A 17,770-nucleotide genomic window follows, 5' to 3' on the forward strand; every position below is an offset into this window, starting at 1 on the left:
AAGATTTGCAGAAGTACAAAAACTCTTGCAGTTGGCTGGGGGAAAATCTGACAGGGATAGATCCCCCAAAACAGACCAACGAGGAATAAGTATGCTCAGCTGCCATGGCATGCTGGCTGAAGGAGGGGGAGGAAAATAGAGTGTATTGTGAAAAAGGGCATGGCTGCCCGGCACCTTGCACAGGAGCACTCTGCACTGCAACACTTTGTTGCAGGCCCCATTTGTCCTATATTATACTTTTAACTCAGCTAAACTCACAGCCCAAACTATTGAAGATTCAGAAGCAAGTACCACCGACTGCAACGGACTACACAGTATTCGGCTAACCTTTACTCACTGGGAGACGCATTGACTTAAGTTAGGGTCCATGATTCCCAATGTTAAAGTTGGTTGAAGACCACCCCACTGAAACTTCCTACAAACGCAGCCTTAATAGCCAAAGTAAACATGACTGGATCACCAGTTTAAAAAGCCTTTTATATCAAACGCAAGACTTTTTTCTTCCTGGCAGGTGCTCATGGAGGTCTCTTGGGCGGCGGTGCCCCTGGAACTGGACTGCAAAAAGAGCATGCAGCGGCTCCCACCCCCAACCCCCCCCCCCCCGCAGCGGGGCTTCCTTCTTCTGAGGTGAAACGTGGCAATATCCTTCGACACCTAACGCGTGTCCAGAGTCCAAAATGACCGTGCGGACATCCCAGTTTGGGGTTGGGATTATAAGGCTAAGCCCACTCCTGAGCAAACCACAGCGTCCCCTAAGTCCCCCCCCACCCGAAGCTCTGTGGGACATTTACCGAACTAGGGCCGGGGTAGCGTAGAAAAGCCCCCGCCCCCCCAAAAAAAACCAGTGTGTGTGGTGGGGAGCCGAGAGGCCGCCTGCCCGCCGTGCCTCAGGCCAGGGCGCTTCCCCTCGGCCCGGGGCTGCTTTCTGCGGCCGGGATGCCGCCGCGGCTCCGGCAGGGGGCGCTGCCATGGGGCCTTTCCCGGCCGCCTCTGACCCATCCCGGCCGCCTTAGCTCTCCTCAGGCTCCGGGCCCGGCCGCCGCTGGAGGCTCCTGGGCCTCCTGAGGGAGCAGCGGGCCAGCGAAGGCGTCGTGGCGGGGAGCGAGCGAACGGCGGCGAGGCCTGCGGCCCGGGACCATGTTCACCAGCACCGGCTCCAGCGGGCTGTGTAAGTACCGCTGCCCTGGGTTGGGGGACGGAGGGAAGGGGCAAAGCAGGCGGCCGCCCTCCGGAACCCGGCTCTCCCTTTCCCCGGCTCCGCTCTCCGGGCGCCCGCGCGGAGTCTCCTCCCTCTTCCGCTCTCCTCGGCCCTCCCCAACCCCGAAACCCGCTGGCCGCCACCCGGCGGGGGGGACGTTTCCAAGAGCCCGGCCCGACGCTTCGTTAACAAGAAAGGATTGCTCCCCCCCCCCGTGTCGCAGTTTTTGCGCGTGTGTACGGCGCCCGCTCGGAACGCGCGTTAGCCGGATCGCGAGTCAGCCCTTAGTGGGTTATCTGAGTCCCAGGAAGTTCGCATTGCAGAAATAATAATAATAATAAGAGAAGAAGAACTTTTTTCTAGAAAAATAGGTGCAGGTACTCACCATGAAGTTGTTATAGTAAGTGTGACAATTTTTAACCAAAAAAGTGTCACCATTTTTAACCAAAGAAAGAGAGGGGCCTGTACTCACCATGAAGTTGTTATAGCAAGTGTCACAATTTTTAACCAAAAAAAGTGTCACACTTTTTTAACAACAACAAAAAGAGGTGCCGGTACTGCATACCCTTGAGTATCCACTGGGGGAAAGAGCAATGATGATATACTTTTATTATTTATACCCTGCCCATTGGGCTGGATTTCCAACACATATAACACCGTCAAAATAAAAAAAACTTCCCGATACAGGGCTGCCTTCACATGTCTTCTCAAAGTTCTAAAAGAAAGATCTTGTCGTTGAAAGATGCAACTCTTTGGTTTTTGCTGCAACGGGCTTAACCCTTTGGAATGAGCATATTACTATTATTTATTTTATTTATTAAAGGGCTATACAGGCCTTCATTCAAGAAACTCAGGGATATTTACAGTATCAAAAAACACACAAAACAAAACACAAAAATATATAACATAGTAACAAATGAAAACAATAACTCCCCACAGTTTAAAAGGTCATAAATTCCCCAATTAAGCAAAGTTCAGAGAGACATACTTCCAAATAAGTGTGCACAGGCTGGCAGCAACACATGATTGATTGATTGATTGCCCACGTTTCAACATAAGGTCCCAGGGCAGGTTACAGCATTAATAACAATTAACAACTTACAACTGCTATAAAAAAGTGTGTTATTCCACATTTCCTCCAAGGCAACACTCATGGTTTCTTCCGTCTTACCTTCAACAGCAGTCCTGTGCAATAGTTTAGGCTGGGACACAGAGATTGGTCTGAAGTCATTCAGTCAGTGTCATTGTTCAGGCAATTCAACCTGAACCTTCCTGCACCTAAAGCTGCAATCCTGAAACCTCTAGCACTTAACTTCTGAATAGACAGGGTTAGGATTGTGTTGCAATAATATAACCATCACAGTGCACTCTCTCCTCACCCTTGACTCACAATGGCCTTAGCAGGGAAATTGTTTCCCACCATGTGTTCATGTTAATAATACGTTGTAAATCTGTATGTTTTATATATCTGACTGCATGTAAACGACAGCGCAGAGTGAAACTGTAGAATTCACTTCAACAAGATGTGATGGCCAACAATTTTGATGCCTTTAAAGTGAGATTGGATAATGCTATCAATAGCTGCTGGTCATGATAAGTGTACAGTGGTACCTCAGGTTACATACGCTTCAGGTTACAGACTACGCTAACCCAGAAATAGTGCTTCCGGTTAACAACTTTGCTTCAGGATGAGAACAGAAATTGTGCTCTGGGGGTGCGGCAGCAGCAGGAGGCCCCATTAGCTAAAGTGGTGCTTCAGGTTAAGAACAGTTTCAGGTTAACTACGGATCTCTGGAACGAGTTAAGTACTTAACCTGAGGTACCACTGTATACTACCGTACTTCCAGGATCAGAAGCAATGCGCCCCTGGATATCATCTGCTGAGGAACAACAGTGAGAAATGGCTGTTGCCCTCATGTCCTGTCTGTGAACTTCTCGTAGGCATCTGGCCAGCTGCTGTCGAAAACAGCATGCTAGATTAAAAGGAAGCTTTGGTCTTATCCAGGACGGCTGTTTCTAGCTGTACTCAGCTAGTTGAGTTACACATTTTTGTTCTTCCGTTGTGGTTATGGCACAACTGGAGTCTGGACTGTGTAAGAATGAGCTGTGTTGGCCAACTTAATATAGTTAAGTTGGAAGTTTTACCCAGTGACCGGATGGCTTGTAAGAATGTGGGAAGAGCATTAAACCTTAACACGAACTTTCCCTTAACATTCTCCTCTGCCTCCTGTTGCATGAGTTCAAATTCCACCCCTTTACCAGTAGGATACCCAGATAATACACGTTAAATAGCGCCTGTGGTCGAGACTGCATCAGCTAGTTAGAGCAAGACCAAGTATTGTTCCAGAGCAGTTATTGTCCAGTCTCTGAACCCCTGAGTTTAAATCAGGTGGGGAGCTATGGGCTTCATGATATTGTTGAACTCTAGCTCCCATAACCCCAGCCATCTTGGCCAATAGCTGTGCAATATTATGTTGAGTTGCATTGCAATATTATGTGGAGGGCCACAGTTTCCCCACCCCTTGTTTAGATAATTTGGAAAGAGTGCCATATACTCAATAATGTTTGTTGTTTTAAAAAGAAGATTCTGATTAGAAAGTAGATTTAAAATGGTTGCTATTTGTTCAAATTAGGATCCCCCCCCCTTTAATCCTTTTCATTCGAGTGAAGCGTGGAGTGCTGAACTCTTTCAGGCTAGTAGAGGTGGAGTTCTCTGTTTCTCTTCTGTACCCAACATAGAAAGAGGGCTATTGGAGGAGGCAAGCCCCCTCTTCCCCACCTAGCATAGGAATGCAGTGAGTTGCTAGAGGGGAAGTAGGTGAATAGGGCAGTGCATACAGGTGTTTTCAAGATTACAGCCTTTGTTTTAATTCCTGCATTTTGTTCAGCATGCAGAAAACTTCAGACTTCAAAACAAATATATCCATTAACAGATAGATGGCAGGCAAGACTAATCTTTGAACTTTTTTTTTAAGTGTATCATATGTGTCACAGTACTTGCAGTATCTCTTAATTTAACCAGTTTTTCTGAAGGAATTGAAAAAGACAGATGCCTTAAATCAAGGTTAGCCAGATGTTGTTGGACTACAATACCTATCATCCTTGACCATTAGTCATGCTGGCTGGGGCTGATGGGACTTGTAACCAAAATATATTGAGTGACCAAAACCAGGGCCTTCGGGGGGGGGGGTGTCTACCTGATGCTTTATTAAAGTAAATTTTACAGTCATTTGGCTTTAAAAATGCTCTGAGGGTATAGGAGACACTAAATTAGGTCGCCAGTTAGTTTCATGGCAACCATGCCTCCTGCCTGATGCTTATAATGTGATTATAATATGAATTTTTGGTCTTTGAGGACTAATTTCTCCCTCTCCCAAAAATATTTTTGGTAGTGAAGGGAGAATGAGCTGACAATTTATGCTGTCAAAAAATCTTCATTGACCCCTAGTATTCTTAGGAAGGTCCTTTTTAAGAATACTTGGATGCTTGCTTTTCTTGAGTTGTGGACTCCTAATGCCAAATCATTGCTGCTATAAATGAGTTCAGGATTTTATAAACTTATTTGGCAATTTGAATATTTTTAAAATCCAGGTAATGTGAACAGGCACTGTTTTAGCAGCAGTATTTTTGCTGCTGATAAGTAAAGGTTTTATACTGATCTACCGAACAATTTCATAGCGCCACACAACTTTATTATCCCTTTAAAACTGACATGCATTCTTATTTTAAAACATTTTCCTGACGACATTTTGCTTGCAAAGACATCTGATGATTGAACAGACAGCTGTACTTTCCACTGTGGGTAACTGTCACGTTTAGGTGTTGGTTACAGCTGTGGCTACTCTACCTTGTGATAAAAGTAAAAATAGCCAAATACTCACTTCCTGTATGCTAAAGTTTTAGATGTCTAAAAGAAACACAGATGACCAAGTACGGGTGAAAGGTTTGCATCTATATACTGTATACTGCAGGGTCTGAGTCTGTATATGTAATGAGATCTTGGGGCGCAAGCCTGATCAATGTGTATGGCAGCCCTGTGCTGCCCAGATAACACGAGTCTCCTCTTGGCCTTGCTGATATGGCCCAAAAGAAAGCAGAGAAATATGTTTGGCAGCAGCTTGCTTACAGGAGTTGCCAGAAGGAACTTACAAGCCTCTGTCCAACCACCTTGTGGAATCCACTCTGCATTTGTGTAGGGTTTACTCTTTATAGATAGATAGATAGATAGATAGATAGATAGATAGATAGATAAATTTATTGTCATTGTCCGTATATACACAGTATACACAACAACGAAAATCAAACACCCAAGACACTCTCATCCTATTCAGACATAATCTATTTGAACATAACATAATCCAGAATATAACATAACCTATTAGAAGCATAGCATAACCTAAAACCTGTCTCATTCCTTACTACTCACTGCTTGCTATTTCTTACAACTGGCCCTGAGATCATTATTTAGTGCAATCAGAGCTCTTGGATAGAAACTATTCAGAAGGCGTGTGGTTCGTGTTTTCATTGTCCTGTATCTTCTGCCCGAAGGCAACAGTTCAAAGAGGTTGCGAGCAGGATGGGTGGGATCTCTCAGGATATTGTGTGACTTCTTCAAGCTGCGAGACATGAAGATCTCATCCAGGGTTGGTAGTTGGAGCCCAATAACATTCTGGGCAATTTTAATTATTCTCTGTAAAGCTTTTTTATCCATTTCAGAGCTGCTCCCATACCACGATAATATACTATAGGTTAAGACACTCTCAATGGTACTGTGATAATAGGACAGAAGTAGGTGCTGAGATAGATTCAATCCCCTGAGCATTCTCAGGAAATACAGCCTCCCCTGCACCTTCCTCACAACCATATTAGCCTTTAGCCTTTTCTTCTCCTGACACAAGGCAGCAAAGGTTTAAGATCAGAGTTTTCCTTCTCCTAGTTTTCCTTCTCAGGTTGACAAGTCCCACCTGCCCATCGTTTCTCTCTACAGCATGTGCAGAAGCCGTCTTCTGGACCATTGGACCCAATATTGGTCTTGTCAATGTGCCAGAGTCTGTCTTCACATGCAGGGGAAGTCCGTAACTCACTGAGGGTTTGAGACCCATCGGCAACCTTCACCTGGTTTATCCAGTCAGTTGAAACTGTTTTCCAGGGTGTGGCTGCTGTCGCATGCTGACAACTTCTAGCAGCCACTGGTGAGAGCTGAGTGCAGGTAGGGACCAAAGTTAAACAAACGACCCCAGAAGGAGCACAATGTGTCCCCCACCAGAGGTACTATCCCCCCCCCCAGCACCCCATCCACCCCAATCCACAAACAAATTAAAAACAAACATACATAAAACCACCATTAAAAACAAAGATAAACTCAATCAAATTAAAGCTTATATTCGTGATCCTCTCAATCAAAATAACAGATCTGGCGCACCAGCACCACAAACACATTGATCCAGGTCATAGTCACAATTTTTACATTGGATTACAACAAGCTGCTAACAAATCACAGAATGCATCTGTGGACATGGAGATGACCTATGATTTGGTGGTGGTTTTGATGGAATACCTTGTGAAATAAAATTATGAGACAGATACATAAGGATCTGTGTCTTGGGTATATGTTTTTGTGCCATGGTATTGTTGGAATGCACTAGAGGTTTGATTTTTATGTCTTCGGTCAGTGAAGTCAGATGTAGTCTGTGATGTGATAGCGGTGAGGGGGCAGGATGAGAGAAAACTCTGCAATTTTAAAAGGGTCCAGTTTACTGTATTTTTGTGTGTGTGCACATGTGTACATGCACACCTTCTCTGGCACCTCATTCCCCCCAACTCCTGTGGCCCAACATTTTCTCCCGCAGGTGCACCATTTCTCTGCTCCCATCTCCCATATCATTCCCCTTTCCCTCCTACCCTTTCAGTCACTTTCTCTTTAGTTGTTTGGAGCCTTGGAAAGCACCTAGAAATGAAAGAAGAAGTAGGAAAGAGCATTTCTCTTCCAACTTCTTCCATCAGCTGTATATATTTTTTTGGGGGGGGGGAGGGAGTGTGGAGGTAAGCACTCTCACTATCTGATCACAAAGGGGGCAACGAGCAAGAAGCGAGGGTGCTCAGAGGCTCTTGGGCACCAGGGGAAGACCTCAAGGAAGCGCACTGCTGTTCCCACGGGTACCACATTGGCAATCCTGGATCTAATGCACATGTAGGTAAATGGGTGTGCATTAACACACTTGGTGGTGGCAGCCTGCTACTTCATATTGCTTGCCCCACAGCCAGCAGATCTTGGGTACTTCATATTGCCTGCCCCACAGCCAGCAGATCTTGGGTACTTCATATTGCCTGCCCCACAGCCAGCAGATCTTGGGATATGTTTCAACACATAAAGTATACAGAGTGAAGTAAGAGCCTATTGGTAAAATCTTCAAAAAGTAGTATAAGCACGCATAGCATAACATGCTAGAGCTCCGTTGGGTCTCCTCTCCCTCACCCATCATCTGATTCAACAGTTGACTGCCTCGGGAACACGTGAGAAACAAGGCTTATTCCATCAGCTCTGCTGAAGACAAGCCCCATCAGGCACCTCCTATTCCTGAACCGTCTCTGTTCTAGCTGGTCAAAAGAATTAAGGAATTGGCGCCTGCATCTGCTTTTCCCCTTCTCCCTGTCGCCTCTTCCCTGATGTGATTGTAAGCCTGCAGACAGGGACGCCTCTTGTTTTGATTAGAATCACAGAATTGTAGAGTTGGGTCATCTAGTCCAACTCCCTGCAATGCTGCCCTGGATGGGCTCAAACCAACAACCATCTGCTATGCTCTATTGTATGTAATTTGATTGTATGTAAGCTGCTCTTGTAGGGACACAGGTGGCGCTGTGGGTTAAACCACAGAGCCTAGGACTTGCCGATCAGAAGGTCGGCGGTTCAAATCCCTGCGACGGGGCGAGCTCCCGTTGCTCAGTCCCTGCTCCTGCCAACCTAGCAGTTCGAAAGCACGTCAAAGTGGAAGTAGATAAATAGGTACCGCTCTGGCAGAAAGGTAAACGGCATTTCCGTGTGCTGCTCTGGTTCACCAGAAATGGCTTAGTCATGCTGGCCATGTGACCCGGAAGCTGTACGCCAGCTCCCTCGGCCGGTAAAGCGAGATGAGCGCCGCAACCCCAGAGTCGGCCACGACTGGACCTAATGGTCAGGGGTCCCTTTACCTTTAAGCTGCTCTGGTAGTCCTTTTGGCCGAAGAGCCTGTACAAATGCTATAATATGAATAAAGAATAGCATGGTCATGAAATAAGTACGAGCTGTTAGACAGTGGAACGGGCTTCCTTGGGAGGTGGTGGACTCTCCTTCATTGGGAGTTTTTAAGCAGAGGTTGGGTGGCCATCTGTCATGGATGCTTTAGTTGAGATTCCTGCATTGCAGGGGGTTGGACTAGATCACCCTTGGGACCCCTTCCAACTCTACAGTTCTATGATTCTGTGATTCTAAGAAATCAATAAAATAAAATTACTGCGTATGTTTCTGTTTAGTTGGTTTGTTCACATAAGTTTTCATAAGAGAGTCACATTCCTACAGACTCAAAGTGGGGAAAAGATTGAAGATGAGTATTACGGTCTTGGACCGAACTTGGATGAAATAAGGTGATTCTGTTTCATTTGAATCATAAATCAGTCTTATAAGTAACAGGAATTAATATCATTTAATTTGGATTGGGAAGCATTCTTGTTCTTTAATCTTTCTTCAGAAATATTATTGTAACTGGAACATTTTATTATCTATTTTTGTTTTGTTTTAAAGATAAAGCACCTCTGTCAAAAGGCCTCTTAATAATACCGAGCACTCTCTCACTTCTGTTGGCTCTGCTCTTTCAACATTATCAGAAGTTCTTCACATACAATCTGCAAGCAGTAAAAGAGGAATTTCAGGTAAGCCATAAGTCATTTGTAAGAATTCATATGTGTAACTTTAAAGGTCAGGAATTCTGCAACCTGGAGATAGATAGATAGATAGATAGATAGATAGATAGATAGATAGATAGATAGATAGATATGGATTCTAAGCCAAATGGAATCTTAACACACAACACTTGGGAAACATAACTAATAGGAAAGCAAGTCTCATGTCAAATGTAGGAAGTTAGCAGCGGCTGCAACAGAGGACCCACATTGGGGGAAAGGCTTTTTTCTTCCTATTTCATTCATCCATGAGTTAAGTGCCTTCTCGCATAATTGTTCTTCCTTCAGTGATGTCAATCCAGTCCTGTAAGTCTCAGTTTAAAGGTCCAAAGGTCATACTAAATTAGAGACAGAGCAATAGCTTTGTTGCTGGGGGATTGTGTCACTGGGGTGGAGGGAATCCCCGTGTTCCCTCAAGCATGCATTCCAGAGGAAGCTTTGGCCTCCTGTAGGGATACTGGCTAGTATCAAGGCAAAGTGAGTGCAGCCTCAAAACACTGAACACAGTCTGCCGGGCTTGCTATAAAAACTGAGTTGTGGTGATACAGGAGGTAAAGTACTAGAGCCCAGCAGCTGAGAACTCCAGTTGCTCTGACTTACTTGGGTGGGTGCATACATACTGATCATGTATGTATGCATATCTCTGCTTCTCATTTATATTTTTATGAAAACGCAGTTATGGGGGCTGTTGACCGCAGCAGCAATGTGGGAGGTGATTAATTGCTCTCTCACCCGCGAGGGGAAAAGAGAGAGTTATTGGGGGCGGATTGTTGCTGCTGGAACACTTGAATGTCAAAATCTCAGATCCTTTTTGCTCAAAGAGAAAGAGAGAGGGAGGGGAAATGATGGCTGTTTGTTCTGTGCTGATAGCATTGCTATTATTGGGAGGCATGATCAACAACTGAGTAACCACAATAAATGTTATTGGAATACACTGCTTGCTTTTTTAAAAAATTACTCCAATCATGAGTATCTGAACCCTGATCACTATAAATCAAAAATATCTTTTGACACACACCCTAAATTTGAAATGCCATGCCTGATTTTGCACTCACTGTATTATTGCCAGTCTAAATCAATTTGACAAAAGACCTATATTAAGATGATTGGTTTACAGCTCAGGAAACTTGAATTCTTTGCATGGTTTAGGATTGTCACTGAGTAAAAGAGGATTCTTGTACTTTTAACAGCTGTGTGGCAAGCAGAAATTCAACAGGTGAGAGGTTTCCTACTATAGAAATAATTTATAGGAAAATTCACCCATAGACTTCTGCCTGCCGGGCATCTTTTTGCTTGTGTGTGAGCCTGATTTCTTTTGGGGCTCTCCATCACACCTTTGAAAGAGGATACATATTTGCACATGGCACACAATGCATACAAATTTGATGGAAATTGCCCTTTTTAAAATGAATGGGGTGAAGAATGCAATTTACAGCATATTCAGCCCAGAAAATCCTGTTGGTACATGTGGGCATGCATAGTCTTCTACCGTCCACATTCTTACATAACACCAAACCATGGTTTAGGATGAAAATGCTTGCTTCCAGAGAGGAATTACAAACACTTTTCTCCTCTCCTATTATGGCAGGACAGCTAAACCAAGGTTTGTCTTAATGTGCCATCTGAACACAAGATTATGGTTAAGCTCTTTCCTTCTTAGCTACAAACTTCGGTTGAGCTACATTTGCATGCTCCCAGTAAGCCAGTGCTTGGCTTTCCATGATATGCCAACCAGGCCACTGTCAGTATGCATCCTAGTATCTGAGTCTGGAGAAAGGAAAGTAATGTTTTGGGAGAAGAATGCAGAGAGATGAGCTCTATGCAGGTGGAGGGAAGTGTTTTTCTACCAGCATGACATTTTTGCTCTTTAAATAAGACGCTAATCCCCACCCCCTGCGGAACCACAAGAGACAGCCTTGCAGCTGTACCGTGTCATGTGGACCGTAATCTGAAATGGGTATATGATGTTTAATCTTGTTGGAACAAGAAAAAAAGTTGATGATGATGTAATAATAATAATAATAATAATAATTCTTTATTTATACCCTGCCCATCTGGCTGGGTTTCCCCAGCCACTCTGGGCGGCTTCCAACCGAATATTAAAAACAATACAGCATCAAACATTAAAAACTGCCCTAAACAGGGCTGCCTTCAGTTGTCTTTTAAAAGTAAAATAGTTGTTTATTGCCTTGACATCTGATGGGAGGACGTTCCACAGGGCAGGCACCACTACCAAGAAGGCCCTCTGCCTAGTTCCCTGTAACCTCACTTCTCAAAGCGAGGGAACCGCCAGAAGGCCCTCGGAGCTGGACCTCAGTGTCCGGGCTGAACGATGGGGGTGGAGACGCTCCTTCAGGTATACTGGACCGAGGCCGTTTAGGGCTTTAAAGGTCAGCACCAATACTTTGAATTGTGCTCGGAAACGTACTGGGAGCCAATGAAGATCTTTCAAGACCAGTATTCTATGGATAGAAATATCTGTAGCAAACCCCTGTGGGTACAGAGTGCGGACACAGTCATTTATTTCCTTTTGTGGTTTGTCTTTAAAGGGGATCCAGGATAATAACTTGTTCCAGCAATAGCAGTGTCCTTGCTAGAAGGTTTTCTTTTGCTCTCTATTAACATTTTATGGCCTTGTACGTATTATGGCTTTATAGTGCTATGGACCATTGGTTCTCAAAGTACAGAGCAAGCTACGTTAGGTACGTGCACTGGAACTGTATCTAGTGTGACTTGAGTTGACATGCAGTTTATAAGACGAAGGTTGAAAACGTGTTCATATAAGCAACTTGTTCTTTTAAATTATCTTACCAAAAGAGCAATTGGCATTTGGGACATATTCATGCATATTCATGTGTTTTCTGCTACTTTCAGGTTTGGAGACTTGTATGTGGGAGAACAGTATGTCTTGATCTCAAAGACACATTCTGTAGCAGCTTGCTCATCTACAACTTCAGGATATTTGAAAGAAGATATGGCAGCAGAAAATTTTCTGTAAGTTCCAGTTCTGTTTCCTCTCACGTTTTTACATCTTCAGGCTTTATATCTTCCTCCCTGTCGGCATACTTAGTGCAAAACGTGTTAAGGGTGCTGGGAATTGTATCACTTTGTTTGGGTAGACCAAATTTGGGAGCTGAGGTATTTGCTCTCTGGATTATGTTCTTTTTCACCACTTTCTTCTCTTCTGTCTAAAATCCAGAAAACTAAAAATCATCTTTAGACCTTAGAAAAGTCTTTTAAAGACGGTGTGCATCTCAAGCCTGTGGGAAGATGTATTAAGTTTGTGATTCTGAGCATTTGTGTTCCTCTTTTTCAGTCATTTTTGCTGGGCTCCTGGATGCTGTCAGTATTGTTTGATCTTCTCCTTGTAGAAGCTGTTGAATATTCTTTTGGCCTCACCATCAATAGTTTGCCGTCGGGATTGTAAGTACCGCAACTTGTTAAGGGGTTTGCTTAAGGGGTACCTTAAATATGGTGTAAGGGATGTAGTTAGTACAGTTTTAAGTCTTATAAGGAAGTGCATTTCTTTTATTCGTTACTTTTCAGCATCCTGATCCACACTCTACTAACTGATCATGCATACCTACACAAAACTAAAACGTGTTAAGATTATATGTATTACTATTTTGTATTACTATTTTGTGAGGGAAAGTTTATAACTAGCCCACCATCACAGATACTTGTTCTGATGTTCCTTTCTTGATCATGAGCTATATATACTAGTATGTATGTTTGTATGTACACATGAGGCCTGATTGGCCAATGAGCAATAAACTTTGCTACTTACAACTGAAATTGTTTTGAGGGGAAAATATTATTGTAAGATATGAAGATATGAAGTGTTAGCTTGGTCACCTGGGCACTGGGGGGGTGTTTGCTTTCCTCTTGCTATTAAGAGTGAAGCAGTGGGAATGCTTCGTTTACCCTCAGTGATACCCTCGCATAGCCAAATTTTATTGGCTATATGTCACTTTGTTGCCATAACTTTTATTATACAGCACCCAATTGGCTGAGATCCTGCACTGAATAAATTGGGGTCATTGAATAAATTATTTTGAGTTGGGGGAGAAGAGAGAGAAGGAAGCCTAGGCGGCAGCAGGTGTTGGATAATGGCTGCTAACATATATGAAAAAGAGGAATTGCTTTCATGAACATGGACACTTTTGAAATGGAAATCAAATTTCATCAAAAAGTCCATTCAAAGTTTCTTGAAAAGATGTCTTTCTTTATTTGTGTGTATGTGTGTGTGACTTTAGACATATAAAATTGATAGCATGTGCCTTATTTTGTGTTAGTTTGTAAGTACAGTGGTATTTCGGGTTACAGACGCTTCAGGTTACAGATGCTTCAGGTTACAGACTCCACTAACCCAGAAATATTACCTCGGGTTAAGAACTTTGCTTCAGGATGAGAACAGAAATCGTACTCCAGGGCGGTGCGGCGGCAGTGGGAGGTCCCATTAGCTAAAGTGGTACCTCAGGTTAAGAACAGTTTCAGATTAAGAACACACCTACAGAACAAATTAAGTTCTTAACCTGGGGTACCACTGTACTTTTATTCAATTCAAAACCAGCTGGGAGTATAAACTATACATATTAAGTACAGTGAAACCTCAGTTTTCGAACGTAATCCGTTCTGGAAGACTGTTCAGCTTCCAAAATGTTCAAAAACTGAGGATCACTGGGCTGGCTGCAAAGTCAGTGGGGGGGGGGAATGAAATATGTGCCCCGGAAGCCGTTCGACTTCTGAGGAACATTTGAAAACCGGAGCACTTACTTCCGGGTTTTCGGCGTTCAGGAGCAAAACGTTCGAGAACAGAGCCATTCGAGTTCCAAGGTTTGACTGTATACTGAATTTTCTATTTCTATTTCTCAGAAGGCCACAACTTGGGGGGTTGGGAGGGTTGATAAGTGCTGCATCAGGAATGTAAAACAGCAGAACCCTTGTAATTTTTTTTGCCAATGAGCTGTAAAGTGCAGTAGGTTCAAAGAGAGCACTGACATGTTTTGTGTAGTAGTAGCAGCAAAATCTGGGATGCGGGTGGTGCTGTGGCCTAAACCACAGAGCCTAGGGCTTGCCAATCAGAAGATCGGCAGTTCAAATTCCTGCAACGGGGTGAGCTCCCATTGCTCGGTCCCTGCTCCTGCCAACCTAGCAGTTCAAAAGCACGTCAAAGTGCAAGTAGATAAATAGGTAGCTCTCTGGCGGGAAGGTAAATGGCGTTTCCATGCGCTGCTCTGGTTCTCCAGAAGCAGCTTAGTCATGCTGGCCACATGACCCGGAAGCTGTCTGCAGACTAACGCTGGCTCCCTCGGCCTATAGAGCAAGATGAGCGCCGCAATCCCAGAGTCGTCCGCGACTGGACCTAACGGTCAGAGGTACCTTTACTTTTAGCAGCAAAATCTTCCTTATTGATGATAAACTGATATTACTTATACCAGATTTGGAAGTAAAGGCTATTACATTGCACTAACAGAAAGCAATAGAAAGCCTCAAAGATTTGTTATGGTACTTAAAAGTTCCTTTCAGGTTTGCCATAAAGATTTGTATTTTAAATTCAGATATTATCATGTTACTATACTTTGTTGTTATTTTTATAATTAGCAAAAGGCCCTTCAATTTGACAGGCTGGACTATTTTTGTTTTCGTTTGGGAGGGTTGCACCCTGTCCATATCAGAACCACTGCAGAAACAAAATGCTTTTTGTCCAAGGTGGTTGTTGTTAAATAAATTTGTATACCACCCTTCATCCGAAGATCTCAGGGCAGTTCACAGTATGCAAATACAAAATAAAACACACAGTGAAAACAAAATCAAAACAATTTAAACAAACACATCTATAAAGACATAGAATGTGAATCAGCCAAAGGCATGGTTGGAAAGGAATGTTTTCACCAGGAACCTAAAGGTGTATAATGAAGGCACCAGGCGAGCCTCCCTGGGGAGAGCATTCCACAAATGGGGAGCCACTGCAGAAAAGGCCCGTTCTCATGTTTCCACCCTCTGGACCTATCATGAAGGAGGCACACACAGAAGGGCCTCAGCTATTGATCACAGTTCCAAGTTGATTCCTATGGGGAGAGATGGACCTTGAATTGTTGTAGTCCTGAGCTGTTTAAGGTTCTTCTCAATGCATTGCAAGAATTAAGCCTTCAGCATTACAAACTAATGGAACACGGGTGGCGCTGTGGGTTAAACCACAGAGCCGAGGACTTGCCGATCGGAAGGTTGGCGGTTCGAATCCCCATGACGGGGTGAGCTCCCGTTGCTCGGTCCCTGCTCCTGTGAATCTAGCAGTTCAAAACACCTCAAAGTGCAAGTAGATAAATAGGTACCGCTTTGGCGGGAAGGTAAACAGCATTTCCGTGCACTGCTCTGGTTTGCCAGAAGTGGCTTAGTCATGCTGGCCACATTACCCGGAAGCTGTACGCCGGCTCCCTCGGCAAATAAAGCAAGATGAGCACCGCAACCCCAGAGTCAGCCATGATTGGACCTAATGGTCAGGGGTCCCTTTACCTTTACCATTACAAACTTTGTTACAGCCAGGGGCACAGTGGTGGCTTCCATGCTTGTTTGCTTGTGTGGAAGTCTTTGCAGCTTGCTCTTATTTTGGCAGGCGCAAATAACAGATTAGGCAGTATCAGTTGTTATTACTTAAATGTTTATTGCAGGTAAAAACATGATTTCGAAATACAGAATTCTACAGGCTTTTATTTCAAAATAAGGAATTCTACAGTTTCCCCCTTTCCACGCCTCCCCCCTCTTGCATGTGTGTGGCAATCCTATAAACACTGAAATAATACAGTTTTCAACCAAGTTTCAAATTTTGTAATTCCAGAAAGGTAACATAATCTTTACACTCAAGCAGCAAAGATAATAAAATTATAAGGGGACAGGTATAAAAGTGAATTTATTAAATAAGCAGGAGTCTCAATGCATGTCAAAATAGGCTAACCTCTTTGTTCAGAGTGGAAACCATTTGAGAGAGGAATAATAGCTATTTCCTTCTTCTTTGACATTTTCCATTTGTTCTTAAGTTTTGCTATGCTTTCTTGTGCTCTGTTGAATACTATTCAAATATTTATTGACAGTTTTTTATATCATCTCACTGTTGATATTACTTAATGACCTCATGCTTCCAGATCGTATACTTTTCCTTCGTACGCTTCGAAGATAATTACGATAAAGCATGACACTGATCACTCGGGCCTGAAATTGTTTAGAAACAAGATAGTACAAAATTACGTCTAGACATGTGCTGAGATTCATGAGAAAGGTGGTAAACGCTCCCCATGGGTTGTAACTCACAGGTCCATGCTGGAGCATCAGAAATGCAAAACAAATATGAAAAGGCACAAAACACACAAGCACTTGGATGATCAGAGTCACAATAATTCTGATGGACCTCTCTTTAGCCTTTGGTTTCAGCTTGGAAGTTCTTCCACGAACGAGACTGTGAATGATGACTAGGTAACAACCAATCATGATAAACAGAGGGATCAGGAAGAAAAGAATCAGTCGAGAAAAATTTAATACATTGACTTCCTGTAGGTAGATAATATCCATCATCTTAATGCAAGTGGTGAAGTTTGACGTTCTGTCTGGATCAGAATCTAAGAACAACAGTGGAGAAGATGTTGCTAGAGTCGTTATCCAAAGGCCTATGCAGGCTGTCAGAGCTTTGGTTGTGTTCTTGAGTCCCTTAGCATGTTTGGGCTGCACAACAGCCAGATATCTATCCACGCTTATAAAAGCTAGCAGCCATAGAGCGATGCTGGGGTAAAAAATTGTAAACGCACTAAGAACCTGGCAGAAGACATCTCCAAAGATCCAAGACCGTTTGCCATAGTAAAGCATCCGAAAAGGCAAGGAAAATATAAAAAGCAAGTCAAGCAACGCAACGTTCATCATGTATATAGTTATCGTTGTTCTCTTCTTGGTGGTACAGCTGAAAACCCAGAGAGCCGTGACGTTAACAAATAAGCCAATTGCGAAAATAAAGCTGTAGAAGACAAGCGATGAAATTCTGTACTCTTCAGGATGGTCGCTTCCAGACATTGCAATTAGATTTTGATTGTAGTTATTCACAACTTACAACATGATACCTAAAAACAAAATGGATCAATGATAAATTAAGTCGCACAATCAGTCAGGTTAGTTTGCAATGGGGAAGATGCATTTGGAACCGGACAGTCCCATGCTTGCATTTCACTGGGGAGAAAGTGGTTTCTCTTAAAACGCTGCATGTTAAACTTTGGCTGAACATAACCTCTGATGTGCTAGCTTAGTTTATAGACCCATGAGATCTTTATAAGTTACAAATGACCCCCTGAAATTCTGTAAAACGCTGATGCTAATGCAAAATGGGCAGGTGGGTGGAGCGGGGCAGAGAAATCAGCCACAGCAAAGCAGTTCTTCATAGAATTGTAGGGTTGGAAGGGATCCCAAGGGTCATCGAGTCCATCCCCCTGAAATGTAGAAAGCTTGAGAGAAGAAACATGGTCTGTAGTAAGTTTCTACCGCCATTCAGCAACTCTAGGTTAACTGCTTTTATTGAAAAAAAATTAAAATGTCATTTTCTCCCCTCCGTGATCTGTGCAAGGTTTGTGCAGAAAGTCATGATTGTTAGCCTGAAGA

The 17,770-nt window shown here is 43.4% G+C and overlaps 3 protein-coding genes across 3 annotated transcripts in view; 1 reads left to right on the forward strand and 2 right to left on the reverse strand.

The window, feature by feature from the left end:
• DOCK9 (dedicator of cytokinesis 9) overlaps window positions 1-825 on the reverse strand; it is a 132,542-nt gene extending 131,717 nt beyond the window's left edge. The window contains exon 1 of the mRNA XM_083735175.1: window positions 792-825. The gene's annotated coding sequence lies outside the window, so the exon portion shown is untranslated. The remainder of the gene's footprint in view (window positions 1-791) is intronic.
• A 182-nt stretch (window positions 826-1,007) lies between these two features.
• The window catches only part of UBAC2 (UBA domain containing 2), a 91,076-nt gene continuing 74,313 nt past the window's right edge, over window positions 1,008-17,770 (forward strand). Inside the window, exons 1-3 of the mRNA XM_083735401.1 lie at window positions 1,008-1,168; window positions 8,976-9,103; window positions 12,008-12,127. Coding sequence (XP_083591527.1) covers window positions 1,138-1,168; window positions 8,976-9,103; window positions 12,008-12,127 — 279 coding nt within the window. The 5' untranslated portion in view covers window positions 1,008-1,137. The remainder of the gene's footprint in view (window positions 1,169-8,975; window positions 9,104-12,007; window positions 12,128-17,770) is intronic.
• On the reverse strand, window positions 15,774-17,560 carry GPR18 (G protein-coupled receptor 18). The gene has a single exon (XM_083735352.1). It carries the CDS (start codon window positions 17,189-17,191, stop codon window positions 16,229-16,231), a length of 963 nt encoding a protein of 320 aa, XP_083591478.1. The 5' UTR covers window positions 17,192-17,560; the 3' UTR covers window positions 15,774-16,228.

The sequence above is a fragment of the Podarcis gaigeae genome, assembly GCF_964106915.1.
Source record: "Podarcis gaigeae genome assembly, chromosome: 4".
Classification (NCBI taxonomy): Eukaryota; Metazoa; Chordata; class Lepidosauria; order Squamata; family Lacertidae; genus Podarcis; species Podarcis gaigeae.